The sequence below is a fragment of the Scyliorhinus torazame genome, chromosome 4 (assembly GCF_047496885.1).
Source record: "Scyliorhinus torazame isolate Kashiwa2021f chromosome 4, sScyTor2.1, whole genome shotgun sequence".
In the NCBI taxonomy this organism is placed as follows: Eukaryota; Metazoa; Chordata; class Chondrichthyes; order Carcharhiniformes; family Scyliorhinidae; genus Scyliorhinus; species Scyliorhinus torazame.
In genome coordinates, this window is record NC_092710.1 from 16309707 (window position 1) to 16326953 (window position 17247).

Consider the following 17247-nt stretch of genomic DNA (forward strand, 5'->3'; position numbering starts at 1 on the left):
AGAGTGGGAGAGAGACAGAGAGAGAGAGACAGTGTGAGAGAGAGACAGTGAGAGAGTGTGTGAGAGAGAGAGACAGTGTGAGAGTGTGAGAGAGAGAGAGAGACAGTTTGAGTGTGAGAGAGAGAGAGAGTGGGAGAGAGACAGAGAGAGAGAGACAGTGTGAGAGAGAGAGAGACAGACAGAGAGGGAGACAGACATAGAGACAGGGAGAGAGAGAGGTGGGATCAGTGTGAGGGAGAGAGAGAAACAGAGAGAAAGAGAGTGAGACAGAGAGAGAGAGAGAGAGAGAGAAACAGAGAGAGAGAGTGTGAGAGTGAGAGAGAGGGGGAGAGAGACAGAGAGTGAGACAGAGAGACAGAGAGAGAGAGAGAGAAAGAGAGAGAGAGGGGGTCAGTGTGAGGGAGAGAGAGAAACAGAGAGAAACAGAGTGAGAGTGTGAGAGAGAGAGGGGGAGAGAGACAGAGAGAGAGGGGGACAGAGAGAGAGAGAGAGAGACAGAGAGAGACAGACAGACAGAGAGAGACAGACAGACAGAGAGAGACAGACAGACAGGGTTACAGAGAGAGAGACATACAGACAGAGAGAGAGAGAGAGAACGAGAGAGAGAGAGGGGGGGTCAGTGTGAGGGAGAGAGAGAGAGAAACAGAGAGAGAAAGAGAGAGAGACAGACAGAGAGAGAGAGAGACAGAGAGAGATAGACAGAGAGAGAGGGGGTCAGAGAGAGAGAGAGACAGACAGAGAGAGACAGACAGACAGAGAGAGACAGACAGACAGGGTTACAGAGAGAGAGACATACAGACAGAGAGAGAGAGAGAGAACGAGAGAGAGAGAGGGGGGGTCAGTGTGAGGGAGAGAGAGAGAGAAACAGAGAGAGAAAGAGAGAGAGACAGACAGAGAGAGAGAGAGGCAGAGAGAGAGAGAGGCAGAGAGAGTGACAGACAGAGAGTGAGAGAGACAGAGTGAGAGTGAAAGAGAGTGGGAGGGACAGAGAGAGAGACAGACATAGAGAGAAAGGGAGGAACAGAGAGTGTGAGAGACAGAGAGAGAAACAGAGAGTGAGACAGAGAGAGAGAGAGAGACAGAGAGAGAGAGAGACAGAGAGAGAGAGAGAGACAGAGAGAGCGACAGACAGAGAGAGAGGGGGACAGAGAGAGACAGACAGAGAGAGAGACAGAGAGAGAGACGGACAGAGAGAGACAGACAGAGAGGGTCACAGAGAGACATACAGACAGAGAGAGAGAGAGATAGAGATGGGGGACAGTGTGAGGGTGCAAGACAGAGAGACAGAGAGAGAGACAGACAGAGAGGGGGGCAGCAGAGAGAGAGAGAGTGAGGGACAGAGAGAGAGGGAGCGGGGAGGGAGACAGAGAGAGAGACAGAGAGAGGGGAGGACAGAGAGAGAGTGAAAGAGAGTGGGAGGGACAGAGAGATACAGACAGAGAGGGTTACAGAGAGACATACAGACAGAGAGAGAGAGAGAGAGAGAGAGAGAGACGGGGGCAGGCAAAGAGAGACAGAGAGAGAGAGAGAGAGGGGGACAGTGTGAGGGTGCAAGACAGAGAGAGAGACAGACAGAGAGGGGGGCAGCAGAGAGAGAGAGAGAGAGAGTGAGGGACAGAGAGAGAGGGAGTGGGGAGGGAGACAGAGAGAGAGAGGGGGGACAGTGAGAGACAGAGAGAGAGAGACAGAGAGAGGGGAGGACAGAGAGAGAGTGAAAGAGAGTGGGAGGGACAGAGAGATACAGACAGAGAGAGAAAGGGAGGAACAGAGAGTGCGAGAGAGGGAGAGACAGAGAGAGACAGAGAGACAGAGAGAGAGAGACAGAGAGAGAGAGACAGAGAGAGGGAGAGAGAGCGACAGACAGAGAGAGAGGGGGACAGAGAGAGAGACAGACACAGAGAGAGACAGAGAGAGAGAGAGATGGACAGAGAGAGACAGACAGAGAGGGTTACAGAGAGACATACAGACAGAGAGAGAGAGAGATAGAGATGGGGGCAGGCAAAGAGAGACAGAGAGAGAGAGAGAGGGGGACAGTGTGAGGGTGCAAGACAGAGAGAGAGACAGACAGAGAGGGGGGCAGCAGAGAGAGAGAGAGTGAGGGACAGAGAGAGAGGGAGCGGGGAGGGGGACAGAGAGAGAGAGGGGGGACAGTGAGAGACAGAGAGAGAGACAGAGAGAGGGGAGGACAGAGAGAGAGAGGCAGAGAGAGAGAGAAAGCGAGTGGGAGGGACAGAGAGAGAGAGACTGACAGAGAGAGAGAGAGAGAGAGAGAGAGAGAGTGAAAGAGACAGAGAGAGGGACAGACAGAGAGAGAGAGAGAAAGAGAGAGAGTGAAAGAGACAGAGAGAGGGACAGACAGAGAAAGAGAGAGAGTGAAAGAGACAGAGAGAGAGTGAAAGAGAGAGAAAGAATCAGTGTGATGGCAGCACGGTAGCACAGTGGTTAGCACTGTGACTTCACAGCTCCAGGGTCCCAGGTTCGATTCCGGCTTGGGTCACTGTCTGTGCGGAGTCTGCACATCCTCCCCGTGTGTGCGTGGGTTTCCTCCGGGTGCTCCGGTTTCCTCCCACAGTCCAAAGATGTGCAGGTTAGGGGGATTGGCCACGATAAATTGCCCTTAGTGACCCAAAGAAGGTTAGGAGGGGGTTACTGGGTTACAAGAATACAAGCGAGGGCTTCAGTGGGTTGGTGCAGACTGGATGGGCGGAATGGCCTCCTTCTGCACTGTATGTTCCAGGGGATGAGGGACAGCGAATGTGAGAATGACAATCAGAGGGACAGAGTGAGAGTGGGAGGCAGAGAGAGAGAGACAGAGGAACAGAGAGAGAGAGACGGACAGAGAGAGAGAGAGATGGACAGATACAGGTGAGAAGAGCAGAGAGTGGCAGGGAACGGAGAAGGGTGCAGATTGCTGAAAAGGAGAGCAGTTGATATCTTTACACTGGCTGGTGTCTCTCAGTCCCCTCCCTCTCTCAGGGAGATATCTGAACACTGACTGGTGTCTCTCAGTCCCCTCTCTCTCTCTGGGAGATATCTGTACACTGAGGTGTCTCTCAGTCCCCTCTCTCTCAGGGAGATATCTGTACACTGACTGGTGTCTCTCAGTCCCCTCGCTCTCAGGGAGATATCTGTACACTGACTGGTGTCTCTCAGTCCCCTCTCTCTCAGGGAGATATCTGTACACTGACTGGTGTCTCTCAGTCCCCTCTCTCTCAGGGGGATATCTGTACACTGACTGGTGTCTCTCAGTCCCCTCTCTCTCAGGGAGATATCTGTACACTGACTGGTGTCTCTCAGTCTCCTCTCTCTCTCAGGGAGATATCTGTACACCGACTGGTGTATCTCAGTCCCCTCTCTCTCAGGGAGATATCTGTACACTGACTGGTGTCTCTCAATCCCCTCTCTGTCTCAGGGAGATATCTGTACACTGACTGGTGTCTCTCAGTCCCCGCTCTCTCTCAGGGAGATATCTGTACACTGACTGGTGTCTCTCAATCCCCTCTCTGTCTCAGGGAGATATCTGTACACTGACTGGTGTCTCTCAGTCCCCGCTCTCTCTCACGGAGATATCTGTACACTGACTGGTGTCTCTCAGTCCCCTCTCTCTCTCAGGGAGATATCTGTACACTGACTGGTGTCTCTCAGTCCCCTCTCTCTCAGGGGGGTATCTGTACACTGACTGGTGTCTCTCTGTCCTCTCTCTCTCTCAGGGAGATATCTGTACACTGACTGGTGTCTCTCAGTCCCCTCTCTCTCAGGGAGGTATCTGTACACTGACTGGTGTCTCTCAGTCCTCTCTCTCAGGGAGATATCTGTACACTGACTGGTGTCTCTCAGTCCCCTCTCTCTCAGGGAGGTATCTGTACACTGACTGGTGTCTCTCAGTCCCCCCCTCTCACAGGGAGATATCTGTACACTGACTGGTGCCTCTCAGTCCCCTCTCTCTCTCAGGGAGATATCTGTACACTGACTGGTGTACCTCAGTCCCCTCTCTCTCAGGGAGATAGCTGTACACTGACTGGTGTCTCTCTGTCCCCTCTCTCTCTCAGGGAGATATCTGTACACCGACTGGTGTATCTCAGTCCCCTCTCTCTCAGGGAGATATCTGTACACTGACTGGTGTCTCTCAGTCCCCGCTCTCTCTCAGGGAGATATCTGTACACTGACTGGTGTCTCTCAATCCCCTCTCTGTCTCAGGGAGATATCTGTACACTGACTGGTGTCTCTCAGTCCCCGCTCTCTCTCACGGAGATATCTGTACACTGACTGGTGTCTCTCAGTCCCCTCTCTCTCTCTCAGGGAGATATCTGTACACTGACTGGTGTCTCTCAGTCCCCTCTCTCTCAGGGGGGTATCTGTACACTGACTGGTGTCTCTCTGTCCTCTCTCTCTCTCAGGGAGATATCTGTACACTGACTGGTGTCTCTCAGTCCCCTCTCTCTCAGGGAGATATCTGTACACTGACTGGTGTCTCTCAGTCCCCTCTCTCTCTCAGGGGGGTATCTGTACACTGACTGGTGTCTCTCAGTCCCCTCTCTCTCCGGGAGATATCTGTACACTGACTGGTGTCTCTCAGTCCCCTCTCTCTCAGGGAGATATCTGTACACTGACTGGTGTCTCTCAGTCCCCCCTCTCTCTCTCTCAGGGAGATATCTGTACACTGACTGGTGTCTCTCAGTCCCCTCTCTCTCAGGGAGATATCTGTACACTGATTGGTGACTCTCGGTTCCCTCTCTCTCTCAGGGAGATATCTGTACACTGACTGGTGTCTCTCAGTCCTCTCTCTCAGGGAGATATCTGTACACTGACTGGTGTCTCTCAGTCCCCTCTCTCTCTCAGTGAGATTCTGTACACTGACTGGTGTCTCTCAGTCCCCTCTCTCTCAGGGAGATATCTGTACACTGACGGGTGTCTCTCAGTCCTCTCTCTCTCAGGGAGATATCTGTACACTGACTGGTGTCTCTCTGTCCCCTCTCTCTCTCAGGGAGATATCTGTATACTGACTGGTGTCTCTCAGTCCCCTCTCTCTCAGGGAGATATCTGTACACTGACTGGTGTCTCTGTCCCCTCTCTCTCTCTCAGGGAGATATCTGTACACTGACTGGTGTCTCTCAGTCCTCTCTCTCTCAGGGAGATATCTGTACACTGACTGGTGTCTCTCTGTCCCCTCTCTCTCTCAGGGAGATATCTGTATACTGACTGGTGTCTCTCAGTCCCCTCTCTCTCAGGGAGATATCTGTACACTGACTGGTGTCTCTCAGTCCCCTCTCTCTCTCAAGGAGATATCTGTACACTGACTGGTGTCTCTCAGTCCCCTCTCTCTCTCTCAGGGAGATATCTGTACACTGACTGGTGTCTCTCTGTCCCCTCACTCTCAGGGAGATATCTGTACACTGACTGGTGTCTCTCAGTCCCCTCTCTCTCTCTCAGGGAGATTCTGTACACTGACTGGTGTCTCTCAGTCCCCTCTCTCTCTCAGGGAGATATCTGTACACTGGCTGGTGTCTCTCAGTCCTCTCTCTCAGGGAGATATCTGTACACTGACTGGTGTCTCTCAGTCCCCTCTCTCTCAGGGAGATATCTGTACACTGACTGGTGTCTCTCAGTCCCCTCTCTCTCAGGGAGATATCTGTACACTGACTGGTGTCTCTCAGTCCCCTCTCTCTCTCAGGGAGATATCTGAACACTGACTGGTGTCTCTCAGTCCCCTCTCTCTCAGGGAGATATCTGTACACTGACTGGTGTCTCTCAGTCCCTCTCTCTCTCAGGGAGATATCTGTACACTGACTGGTGTCTCTCAGTCCTCTCTCTCTCAGGGAGATATCTGTACACTGACTGGTGTCTCTCAGTCCCCCCTCTCTCTCTGGGAGATATCTGTACACTGACTGGTGTCTCTCAGTCCCCCCTCTCTCTCAGGGAGATATCTGTACACTGACTGGTGTCTCTCAGTCCTCTCTCTCAGGGAGATATCTGTACACTGACTGGTGTCTCTCAGTCCCCTCTCTCTCTCTCAGGGAGATTCTGTACACTGACTGGTGTCTCTCAGTCCCCTCTCTCTCTCAGGGAGATATCTGTACACTGACTGGTGTCCCTCAGTCCCCTCTCTCTCTCTGGGAGATTCTGTACACTGACTGGTGTCTCTCAGTCCTCTCTCTCAGGGAGATATCTGTACACTGACTGGTGTCTCTCTGTCCCCTCTCTCTCTCAGGGAGATATCTGTATACTGACTGGTGTCTCTCAGTCCCCTCTCTCTCAGGGAGATATCTGTACACTGCCTGGTGTCTCTCAGTTCCCTCTCTCTCTCAAGGAGATATCTGTACACTGACTGGTGTCTCTCAGTCCCCTCTCTCTCTCTCAGGGAGATATCTGTACACTGACTGGTGTCTCTCAGTCCCCTCGCTCTCTCAGGGAGATATCTGTACACTGACTGGTGTCTCTCAGTCCCCTCTCTCTCAGGGAGATATCTGTACACTGACTGGTGTCTCTCAGTTCCCTCTCTCTCTCAGGGAGATATCTGTACACTGACTGGTGTCTCTCAGTCCTCTCTCTCAGGGAGATATCTGTACACTGACTGGTGTCTCTCAGTCCCCTCTCTCTCTCAGGGAGATTCTGTACACTGACTGGTGTCTCTCAGTCCTCTCTCTCTCAGGGAGATATCTGTACACTGACTGGTGTCTCTCAGTCACCTCTCTCTCTCTCAGGGAGATATCTGTACACTGACTGGTGTCTCTCAGTCCCCTCTCTCTCTCTCTCAGGGAGATATCTGTACACTGACTGGTGTCTCTCAGTCCCCTCTCACTCTCAGGGAGATATCTGTACACAGACTGGTGTCTCTCAGTCCCCTCTCTCTCAGGGAGATATGTGTATACTGACTGGTGTTTCTCAGTCCCTCTCTCTCTCAGGGAGATATCTGTATGCTGACTGGTGTCTCTCAGTCCCCTCTCTCTCTCAGGGAGATATCTCTACACTGACTGGTGTCTCTCAGTCCTCTCTCTCAGGGAGATATCTCTACACTGACTGGTGTCCCTCAGTCCCCTCTCTCTCTCAGGGAGATATCTGTACACTGACTGGTGTCCCTCAGTCCCCTCTCTCAGGTAGATATCTGTACACTGACTGGTGTCTCTCAGTCCCCTCTCTCTCTCAAGGAGATATCTGTACACTGACTGGTGTCTCTCAGTCCCCTCTCTCTCTCTCAGGGAGATATCTGTACACTGACTGGTGTCTCTCAGTCCCCTCTCTCTCAGGGAGATATCTGTACACTGACTGGTGTCTCTCAGTCCCCTCTCTCTCAGGGAGATATCTGGACACTGACTGGTGTCTCTCAGTCCCCTCTCTCTCAGGGAGATATCTGTACACTGACTGGTGTCTCTCAGTCCCCTCTCTCTGTGAAATATCTGTACACTGACTGGTGTCTCTCAGTCCCTCTCTCTCTCAGGGAGATATCTGTACACTGACTGGTCTCTCTCTCTCTCTCTCTTTCAGGGAGGTATTTGAGGTTGTGCTGTCTCTCCACGGTTTGGGCGCGTACCCACCTATACCGTTTGTCGTCAGTTGAAATGAAGTCCATGAGGAGGACGTAATCTGCCGTTGGATCCATCCCGAAGATCTTCACTTGGAAAGTGGGAAACATTCGCCTGCACACAAATGGGAGACTCAGACACAAATGTTTGCCACACCATCCTGATTATAGGCCGATTCTGGTAGTGGAGTCCGGTATCAGATACAGTAAGGTAGACCCTCCGCTCCCTCGGTGGGGCGGGGGGGGAGGGGGGGGGGGGGGGGGGCGGGTGGTGTCACCTGAATTGGGCGGGGGGGGGGGGGGAAGAGTTGGGGCCAGAGGGCACCTGTCAGGTGAAGGTCGCAACTAGGCCGCAGCCTAGTCAATAGCGGAGTAGCAACGGTGGTGATCATCCAGCCCCTTAGAAACAAGACAGGTGCCGGGTGTCAAGTAGCAACACTTTGAGGTGTTCCTCACAGAGACTGGCAGCAGTGATAAAGAACATAGTGCATGGAGAAATACAGCACAGAACAGGCCCTTCGGCCCACCATGTTGTGCCAAACCTTTGTCCTAGATTAAGAACAAATCAATCTACACCCCATCATTCTACCGTAATCCATGTATCTCTCCAATAGCCGCTTGAAGGTCCCTAATGTTTCCGACTCAACTACTTCCACAGGCAGTGCATTCCATGCCCCCACTACTCTCTGGGTAAAGAACCTACCTCTGACATCCCCCCTATATCTTCCACCATTCACCTTAAATTTATGTCCCCTTGTAATGGTATGTTCCACCCGAGGAAAAAGTCTCTGTCTACTCTATCTATTCCCCTGATCATCTTGTAAACCTCTATCAAGTCGCCCCTCATTCTTCGCCGTTCTAATGAACAGCAGCACGGTAGCATTGTGGATAGCACAATTGCTTCACAGCTCCAGGGTCCCGGGTTCGATTCCCGGCTTGGGTCACTGTCTGTGCGGAGTCTGCACATCCTCCCCGTGTCTGCGTGGGTTTCCTCCGGGTGCTCCGGTTTCCTCCCACAGTCCAAAGATGTGCAGGTTAGGGGGATTGGCCGTGATAAATTGCCCTTAGTGTCCAAAATTGCCCTTAGTGTTGGGTGGGGTTACTGGGTTATGGGGATAGGGTGGAGGTGTTGACCTTGGGTAGGGTGCTCTTTCCAAGAGCTGGTGCAGACTCGATGGGCCGAATGGCCTCCTTCTGCACTGTAAATTCTATGATAATCTATAATAATGAGAAAAGGCCTAGCACCCTCAACCTTTCCTCGTAAGGCCTACTCTCCATTCCAGGCAACATCCTGGTAAATCTCCTTTGCACCTTTTCCAAAGCTTCCACATCCTTCCTAAAATGAGGCGACCAGAACTGTACACAGTACTCCAAATGTGGCCGTACCAAGGTTTTGTACAGCTGCATCATCACCGCACGGCTCTTAAATTCAATCCCCCTGCTAATGAACGCGAGCACACCATAGGCCTTCTTCACAGCTCTATCCACTTGAGTGGCAACTTTCAAAGATGTATGAACATAGACCTCAAGAAAGACTTCCATCTTCAGGAGAAGAAGCCTAGCAGTTTTCTTTTTCTCACGTTGAACTACTAACCGCCCCCCCCCCCCCTCCTTTTACAGCCACACCCTCTACCCAAACACGCACAAAGCAGAGGGAGGGGGTAGGGGTAAAATAAGAGGGGGTTGAGATGAAAAGAGAGAGTCCTTGCTTTTGATGTTGGGAGTCCTCGCAACAGCCTGTCCTCCCAGGGTGCTTAGGGAGTGTTAGAGGTGACCCTCTGGCGGCAGCATTCAGTCAGTCCTCCCAGACAATCGGATTTCCTCTGGGGAGTCACTTGAACTTTTATCAACCTGGGCCTTCATTCAAAAGGAACAGCCTCAGGCCTGTTTAGTTCCTGCTCCTTTCCAACTCCCCCAGATTGACCGACAGCCTGACGGAGATGGGAACCAGAGTTCCCCACACGAGAATTTTAAAACGGGGTCTTAGACATCTGGACCCTGCCTGCAGCTGGTGGGATTGGCTTTGGTTTCCTTGCCAATCAGCCTGGCCGTGTCGACGGAGAGGGGTGTGTCACCCCGGGGAGGCCTGGCGCTTACTGCAGCCCGAGGGCCGAAAACGTCACGCGTGAAAGGTGCGGGTTTCTTTATGAGCTGGTACGCGAACTGAGCTGAATCAAGTGAACCAGGGGAGCTCGAAGCCTCGCCCATCCGAGATGGAACAATTTATGCGGGAGCGCAGACGATTCTCCGAGAGGGCGGCTTTTTGAGGGATCTCACTCTGCAGAAAGCGGGAACAATGGGCCGGGGACGCCAGGTCGAAACGGGTGACAGAAGGTGAGAGGTCCCTGAAGGCAGCCGGACAAGGTAGACAAGGTGGTTCGTAGAATAGAGGAAGTGAAGGAGGAGGCCAGTTAGCCCATCAAGTCTGCACCGGCCCTTGGAAGGGTCATCCCTACTCCACCCCTATCCCCGTAACCCAGTAAACCCCCACCTCACCTTTTTGGACACTAAGGGGGCCATTTATCACGGCCAATCCACCTAACCCTGCACGACCCGGAGGAAACCCATGGGGAGAACGTGCAGACTCCGCACCAGACAGTCACCCAAGCCGGGAATCGAACCCGGGACCCTGGCGCTGTGAAGCCACAGTGCTAACCACTGTGCTGCCGTGCCACCCCTTAAGAAGGCTTGTGGGGTACATTACTAACCGGGGCGTGGGGGGGGGGGGATTGATGGATCTGTACAAAACGCTGGTTAGGCCCCAGCTCGGCCCCGTGCGTAGTTCTCGTCGCCACACTAGAGGAAGGACGTGTTTGCGCTGGAGGGGGGTGCAGAGGAGATCCCCCAGGATGCTGCCTGGGCGGGAGCGTCTCAGCTGTGAGGAGGGGCTGGTTAGGCCGGAGTTAGAGCCGAGAAGGCCGAGGGAGCGGGTGGGGAGACCCGATTGAGGCGAATAAAATCATGAGGGACGTAGATAGGGTGGACAGGAAGCGACCTTTCCCCTCAGCCGGGCGGTCAATAACCAGGGGGGTCACAGGTTAAAGGTCGGCGGGCGGGGGGGCAGGATGTTTAGCGGGGATTTGAGGAAAAACGTTCTCCCCCAGAGGGCGATGGGAGTCTGGATACCCACTGTCGGAAGGGGTGGAGGAGGCGGGAACCCTCACAACATTGAAGAAGCATTTCGATGAGCACTTGAAAGCGACAGAGGGCCAAAGGCCCCACGTCCTTCCAAATTAACCCGGTCGCCGTGCAGAACGCCCGGTCAAAGGACAATGAGAAAAACCCAGAGACAAGCAGAGCTGAACGGGTGGTGGAAACGGCCGGATTGAGACGAGGTGGCGAAAGGATAGGTCGGAATTTATCCGGTTGGGCCCGGCCGGCAGCCATATTTTCCCCTGACCTAATCCAGTCTGAAGTGTGCTGAACAAGAGGGAAATGTCATGGTAAAGGGGAGACTGGGATAGTGGACAACACACCCTGTACAACATGGGGCACCTGACCGGGGTTGCAAGGAAGCGAGGGTTACAACAAGGCTGGACGAGGGCTGCATATGGTCTGAAAATTATTAGTTCATTTGCAACAATGGGGGCCGATCTGCATACCGACAGAAGACACATTGTGCAGCTATTCCTTTCCCTCTCATGGGCTAATCCAGCTCACCTCCTGACCCCGCCCCCCCCCCCCCAAAGCCTGCCCACCATCGACAAGGCACAAGTCAGGAGTGTGAGGGAAACTCTCCACTTGCCTGGGTGAGCGCAGCTCCAACAACACTCGAGAAGCTCGACACCATCCAGGACAAAGCAGCCCCGCTTGATTGCTCCCCTTCCGCAAACATTCACTCCCCCCCCACCCCCCCCACCCACCGACGCACAGTGTCAGCCGTGTGTCCCATCTACAAGATGCACTGCAGCAACTCACCGAGGCTCCTCAGGCAGCACCTTCCAAACCCACGCCCACCTCCATCTAGAAGGACAAGAGCAGCAGATACCTGGGAACCCCCCCCCCGCCCCCCCCCCCCCCCCACCTGGAGGCTCCCATCCGAGTCACTCCCCACCCCGACTGGGAAATATATCGGCCGTTGCTTCACTGTCGCCGGGGCAACATCCTTGAACTCCCTCTCCAACAGCACACTGGGTGTACCCACACCTCAGAGATTGCAACGGGTTAAAGAAGGAGTCTCACCATCATATCGTCATTGGAGGTACAATATTCAGTTCCTGTCTCTGTATCACACTGGGAGTCACTGTGCACAGTTCCGGTCTCTGTATCACACTGGAATCACTGTGCACAGTTCCTGTCTCTGTATCACACTGGGAGTCACTGTGCACAGTTCCTGTCTCTGTATCACACTGGGAGTCACTGTGCACAGTTCCAGTCTCTGTATCACACTGGGAGTTACTGTGCACAGTTCCTGTCTCCGTATCACACTGGGAGTTACTGTGCACAGTTCAGGTCTCTGTATCACACTGGGAGTCACTGTGCACAGTTCCTGTCTCTGTATCACACTGGGAGTTACTGTGCACAGTTCCGGTCTCTGTATCACACTGGGAGTTACTGTGCACAGTTCCAGTCTCCGTATCACACTGGGAGTTACTGTGCACAGTTCCTGTCTCTGTATCACACTGGGAGTCACTGTGCACAGTTCCTGTCTCCGTATCACACTGGGAGTTACTGTGCACAGTTCCTGTCTCTGTATCACACTGGGAGTCACTGTGCACAGTTCCGGTCTCCGTATCACACTGGGAGTCACTGTGCACAGTTCCTGTCTCTGTATCACACTGGGAGTCACTGTGCACAGTTCCGGTCTCTGTATCACACTGGGAGTCACTGTGCACAGTTCCTGTCTCTGTATCACACTGGGAGTCACTGTGCAGTTCCGGTCTCTGTATCACACTGGGAGTCACTGTGCACAGTTCCGGTCTCTGTATCACACTGGGTGTCACTATGCACAGTTCCAGTCACTGTATCACACTGGGAGTCACTGTGCACAGTTCCTGTCTCTGTATCACACTGGGAGTTACTGTGCACAGTTCCGGTCTCTGTATCACACTGGGAGTTACTGTGCACAGTTCCGGTCTCTGTATCACACTGGGAGTCACTGTGCACAGTTCCGGTCTCTGTATCACACTGGGAGACACTGTGCACAGTCCCTGTCTCTGTATCACACTGGGAGTCACTGTGCACAGTTCCGTTCTCTGTATCACTCTGGGAGTCACTGTGCACAGTTCCTGTCTATGTATTACACTGGGAGTCACTGTGCACAGTTCCGGTCTCTGTATCACACTGGGAGTCACTGTGCACAGTTCCGGTCTCTGTATCACACTGGGAGTCACTGTGCACAGTTCCTGTCTCTGTATCACACTGGGAGTCACTGTGCACAGTTCCGGTCTCTGTATCACACTGGGAGTCACTGTGCACAGTTCCAGTCTCTGTGTCACACTGGGAGTCACTGTGCACAGTTCCTGTCTCTGTATCACACTGGGAGTCACTGTGCACAGTTCCGGACTCCGTATCACACTGGGAGTCACTGTGCACAGTTCCTGTCTCTGCATCACACTGGGAGTCACTGTGCACAGGTCCGGTCACTGCATCACACTGGGAGTCACTGTGCACAGTTCCTGTCTCCGTATCACACTGGGAATCACTGTGCACAGTTCCTGTCTCTGTATCACACTGCGAGTCACTGTGCACAGTTCCAGTCTCTGTATCACACTGGGAGTCACTGTGCACAGTTCCGGTCTCTGTATCACACTGGGAGTCACTGTGCACAGTTCCTGTCTCCGTATCACACTGGGAGTCACTGTGCACAGTTCCGGTCTCTGTATCACACTGGGAGTTACTGTGCACAGTTCCTGTCTCTGTATCAAACTGGGAGTCACTGTGCACAGTTCCTGTCTCTGTATCACACTGGGAGTCACTGTGCACAGTTCCTGTCTCCGTATCACACTGGGAGTTACTGTGCACAGTTCCGGTCTCTGTATCACACTGGGAGTTACTGTGCACAGTTCCTGTCTCTGTATCACACTGGGAGTCCCTGTGCACAGTTCCTGTCTCTGTATCACACTGGGAGTCACTGTGCACAGTTCCGGTCTCTGTATCACACTGGGAGTCACTGTGCACAGTTCCTGTCTCTGCATCACACTGGGAGTCACTGTGCACAGTTCCGGTCACTGCATCACACTGGGAATCACTGTGCACAGTTCCTGTCTCTGTATCACACTGCGAGTCACTGTGCACAGTTCCAGTCTCTGTATCACACTGGGAGTCACTGTGCACAGTTCCGGTCTCTGTATCACACTGGGAGTCACTGTGCACAGTTCCTGTCTCTGTATCACACTGGGAATCACTGTGCACAGTTCCGGTCTCCGTATCACACTGGGAGTCACTGTGCACAGTTCTGGTCTCTGTATCACACTGGGAGTCACTGTGCACAGTTCCTGTCTCTGTATCACACTGGGAGTCACTGTGCACAGTTCCTGTCTCTGTATCACACTGGGAGTCACTGTGCACAGTTCCTGTCTCCGTATCACACTGGGAGTTACTGTGCACAGTTCCGGTCTCTGTATCACACTGGGAGTCACTGTGCACAGTTCCTGTCTCTGTATCACACTGGGAGTCACTGTGCACAGTTCCTGTCTCCGTATCACACTGGGAGTTACTGTGCACAGTTCCGGTCTCTGTATCACACTGGGACTCACTGTGCACAGTTCCTGTCTCTGTATCACACTGGGAGTCACTGTGCACAGTTCCTGTCTCCGTATCACACTGGGAGTTACTGTGCACAGTTCCGGTCTCTGTATCACACTGGGAGTTACTGTGCACAGTTCCTGTCTCTATATCACACTGGGAGTCACTGTGCACAGTTCCGGTCTCTGTATCACACTGGGAGTCACTGTGCACAGTTCCTGTCTCTGTATCACACTGGGAGTCACTGTGCACAGTTCTGGTCTCTGTATCACACTGGGAGTTACTGTGCACAGTTCCGGTCTCTGTATCACACTGAGAGTTACTGTGCACAGTTCCTGTCTCTGTATCATACTGGGAGTCACTGTGCACAGTTCCGGTCTCTGTATCACACTGGCAGTCTGCGCACAGTTCCTGTCTCTGTATCACACTGGGAGTTACTGTGCACAGTTCCTGTCTCTGTATCACACTGGGAGTCACTGTGCACAGTTCCGGTCTCCGTATCACACTGGGAGTCACTGCGCACAGTTCCGGTCTCTGTACCTCCGTTGGAGAAGGGGCTGAATGGGGCCTCCTCCTGTTCCTGTGTAACAGGCTGGAGAAGGGGCTGAATGGGGCCTCGTCCTGTTCCTGTGTAACGGGCTGGAGAAGGGGCTGAATGATGCCTCCTTCTGTTCCTGTGTAACAGGCTGGAGAAGGGGCTGAATGGGGCCTCCTCCTGTTCCTGTGTAACAGGCTGGAGAAGGGGCTGAATGGGAGCTCCTCCTGTTCCTGTGTAACAGACTGGAGAAGGGTCTGAATGGGGCCTCCTCCTGTTCCTGTGTAACAGGCTGGAGAAGGGGCTGAATGGGGCCTCCTCCTGTTCCTGTGTAACAGGCTGGAGAAGGGGCTGAATGGGAGCTCCTCCTGTTCCTGTGTAACAGACTGGAGAAGGGTCTGAATGGGGCCTCCTCCTGCTCCTGTGTGACAGGCTGGAGAAGGGGTTGAATGGGGCCTCCTCCTGTTCCTGTGTAACGGGCTGGAGAAGGGGCTGAATTGGGCCTCCTCCTGTTCCTGTGCAACATGTTGGAGAAGGGGCTGAATGGGGCCTCCTCCTGTTCCTGTGTAACAGGCTGGAGGAGGGGCTGATTGGGGCCTCCTCCTGTTCCTGTGTAACAGGCTGGAGAAGGGGCTGAACGGGGCCTCCTCCTGTTCCTGTGCAACAGGCTGGGGAAGGGACCGAATGGGGCCTCCCCCCGTTCCTGTGTATCATGCTGGAGAGGGAGCTGAATGGGGCCTCCTCCTGTCTGTGTAACAGGCTGGAGAAGGGGCTGAATGGGGCCTCCTCCCGTTCCTCTGTAACGGGCTGAAGATGGGCAGAATGGGGCCTCCTCCTGTTCCTGTGTAACAGGCTGGAGATGGGCAGAATGGGGCCTCCACCTGTTCCTGTGTAACGGGCTGGAGAAGGGGCTGAACAGGGCCTCCTCCTGTTCCTGTGTAACAGGCTGGAGAAGGGGCTGAATGGGGCCTCCTCCTGTTCCTGTGTAACAGGCTGGAGCAGGGGCTGAATGGGGCCTCCTCCTGTTCCTGTGTAACAGGCTGGAGAAGGGGCTGAATGGGGCCTCCTCCTGTTCCTCATAGATTATCAGAGAATTTACAGTGCAGAAGGAGGCCATTCGGCCCATCGAGTCTGCACCGGCTCTTGGAAAGAGCACCCTACCCAAAGTCAACACCTCCACCCTATCCCCATAACCCAGTAACTCCACCCAACACTAAGGGCAATTTTGGTCACTAAGGGCAATTTAGCATAGCCAATCCACCTAACCTGCACATCTTTGGACTGTGGGAGGAAACCCACGCACACACGGGGAGGACGTGCAGACTCTGCACAGACAGTGACCCAAGCCGGAATCGAACCTGGGAACCTGGAGCTGTGAAGCAATTGTGCTATCCACAAGGCTACCATGCTGCCTGTGTAACAGTCTGGAGAAGGGGCTGAATGGGACCTACTCCTGTTCCTGAGTAACAGGCTGGAGAAGGGGCTGAATGGGGCTTCCTCCTGTTCCTGAGTAACAGGCTGGAGAAGGGGCTGAATGTTACTCCTCCAGTTCCTTTGTAACCGGCTGGAGAAGGGGCTGAATGGGGCCTCCTCCTGTTCCTGTGTAACAGGTTGGAGAAGGGGCTGAATGGGGCCTCCTCCAGTTCCTTTGTAACCGGCTGGAGAAGGGGCTGAATGGGGCCTCCTCCTGTTCCTGTGTAACGGGCTGGAGAAGGGGCTGAATGGGGCCTACTCCTGTTCCTGGGTATAATGCTGGAGAAGGGGCTGAAGGGGGCCTCCTCTTGTTCCTACCTCACCAGTAGGAAGGCCCCGCCCCTTCCATCACCCTCCTCTCCCACTAACCCACGCGCGCCCACCTACCTCCCCGCCTTGGTGACGATCATCTCCGTCCCCAGTTGGTTAAATTCATCCCAGAGGGCCTTCATTTCGAGCTGGACCGCGATGTCTGCCACCTTGGCGCTCTTGCGCGCCGCTCGCTCGGTGCTGGGAGTCATCGGACCACAAGCTGTCCTGGCCTCGAACTCCGCCTGGGCCCCGATGCCGCCAGACGGCCCCCGTTGGGCGAATGGGTAGGCCTGATAGTTCTGCTGGCGGTCAGGGCCTAGCGAGTGGCAAAAGCCAGAAGTGGGGTTCATGACGTGCCTGCCGCGAAGTCAGCCGCCAGGGGTCCAAGAAGTCGGAAGTTTGGTGTCCGAACTGTGCGGCCAACTCCTGGCTTTCCTCCAAATGTTCGCCCCGACTCCTGCAGGAACAAAAGACGAACAATCCCAGCTTCAAGGCCAGCGTACGATGTGGTTGAACAGATTGCCTCGCTTTGAGGCTACCCCTTTCTCTGTCGAAGAGCGAGCTGGCTGGCCTCGGGCCTCTCAGCAGGCTGTAGCACGGCGGCCATTGCCCAGCTCAGCTAGATCCCGTATCGGTGATCCCGGCGTCCACTCCCTGATCTCACTTTCTCCAAACCATCGGGATTCCCGGCCAATCAACTTTCCAACCAACTTCTCTGATC

The 17247-nt window shown here is 53.9% G+C and overlaps 1 protein-coding gene across 1 annotated transcript in view; it reads right to left on the reverse strand.

Annotated features, from left to right (window-relative positions):
- LOC140411286 (T-box transcription factor TBX1-like) overlaps positions 1-16735 on the reverse strand; it is a 41076-nt gene extending 24341 nt beyond the window's left edge. The window contains exons 1-2 of the mRNA XM_072500408.1: positions 16602-16735; positions 7539-7634 (exon numbers count right to left, since the gene is read on the reverse strand). Coding sequence (XP_072356509.1) covers positions 7539-7634; positions 16602-16735 — 230 coding nt within the window. The remainder of the gene's footprint in view (positions 1-7538; positions 7635-16601) is intronic.
- Between the last annotated feature and the right edge of the window lie 512 nt (positions 16736-17247).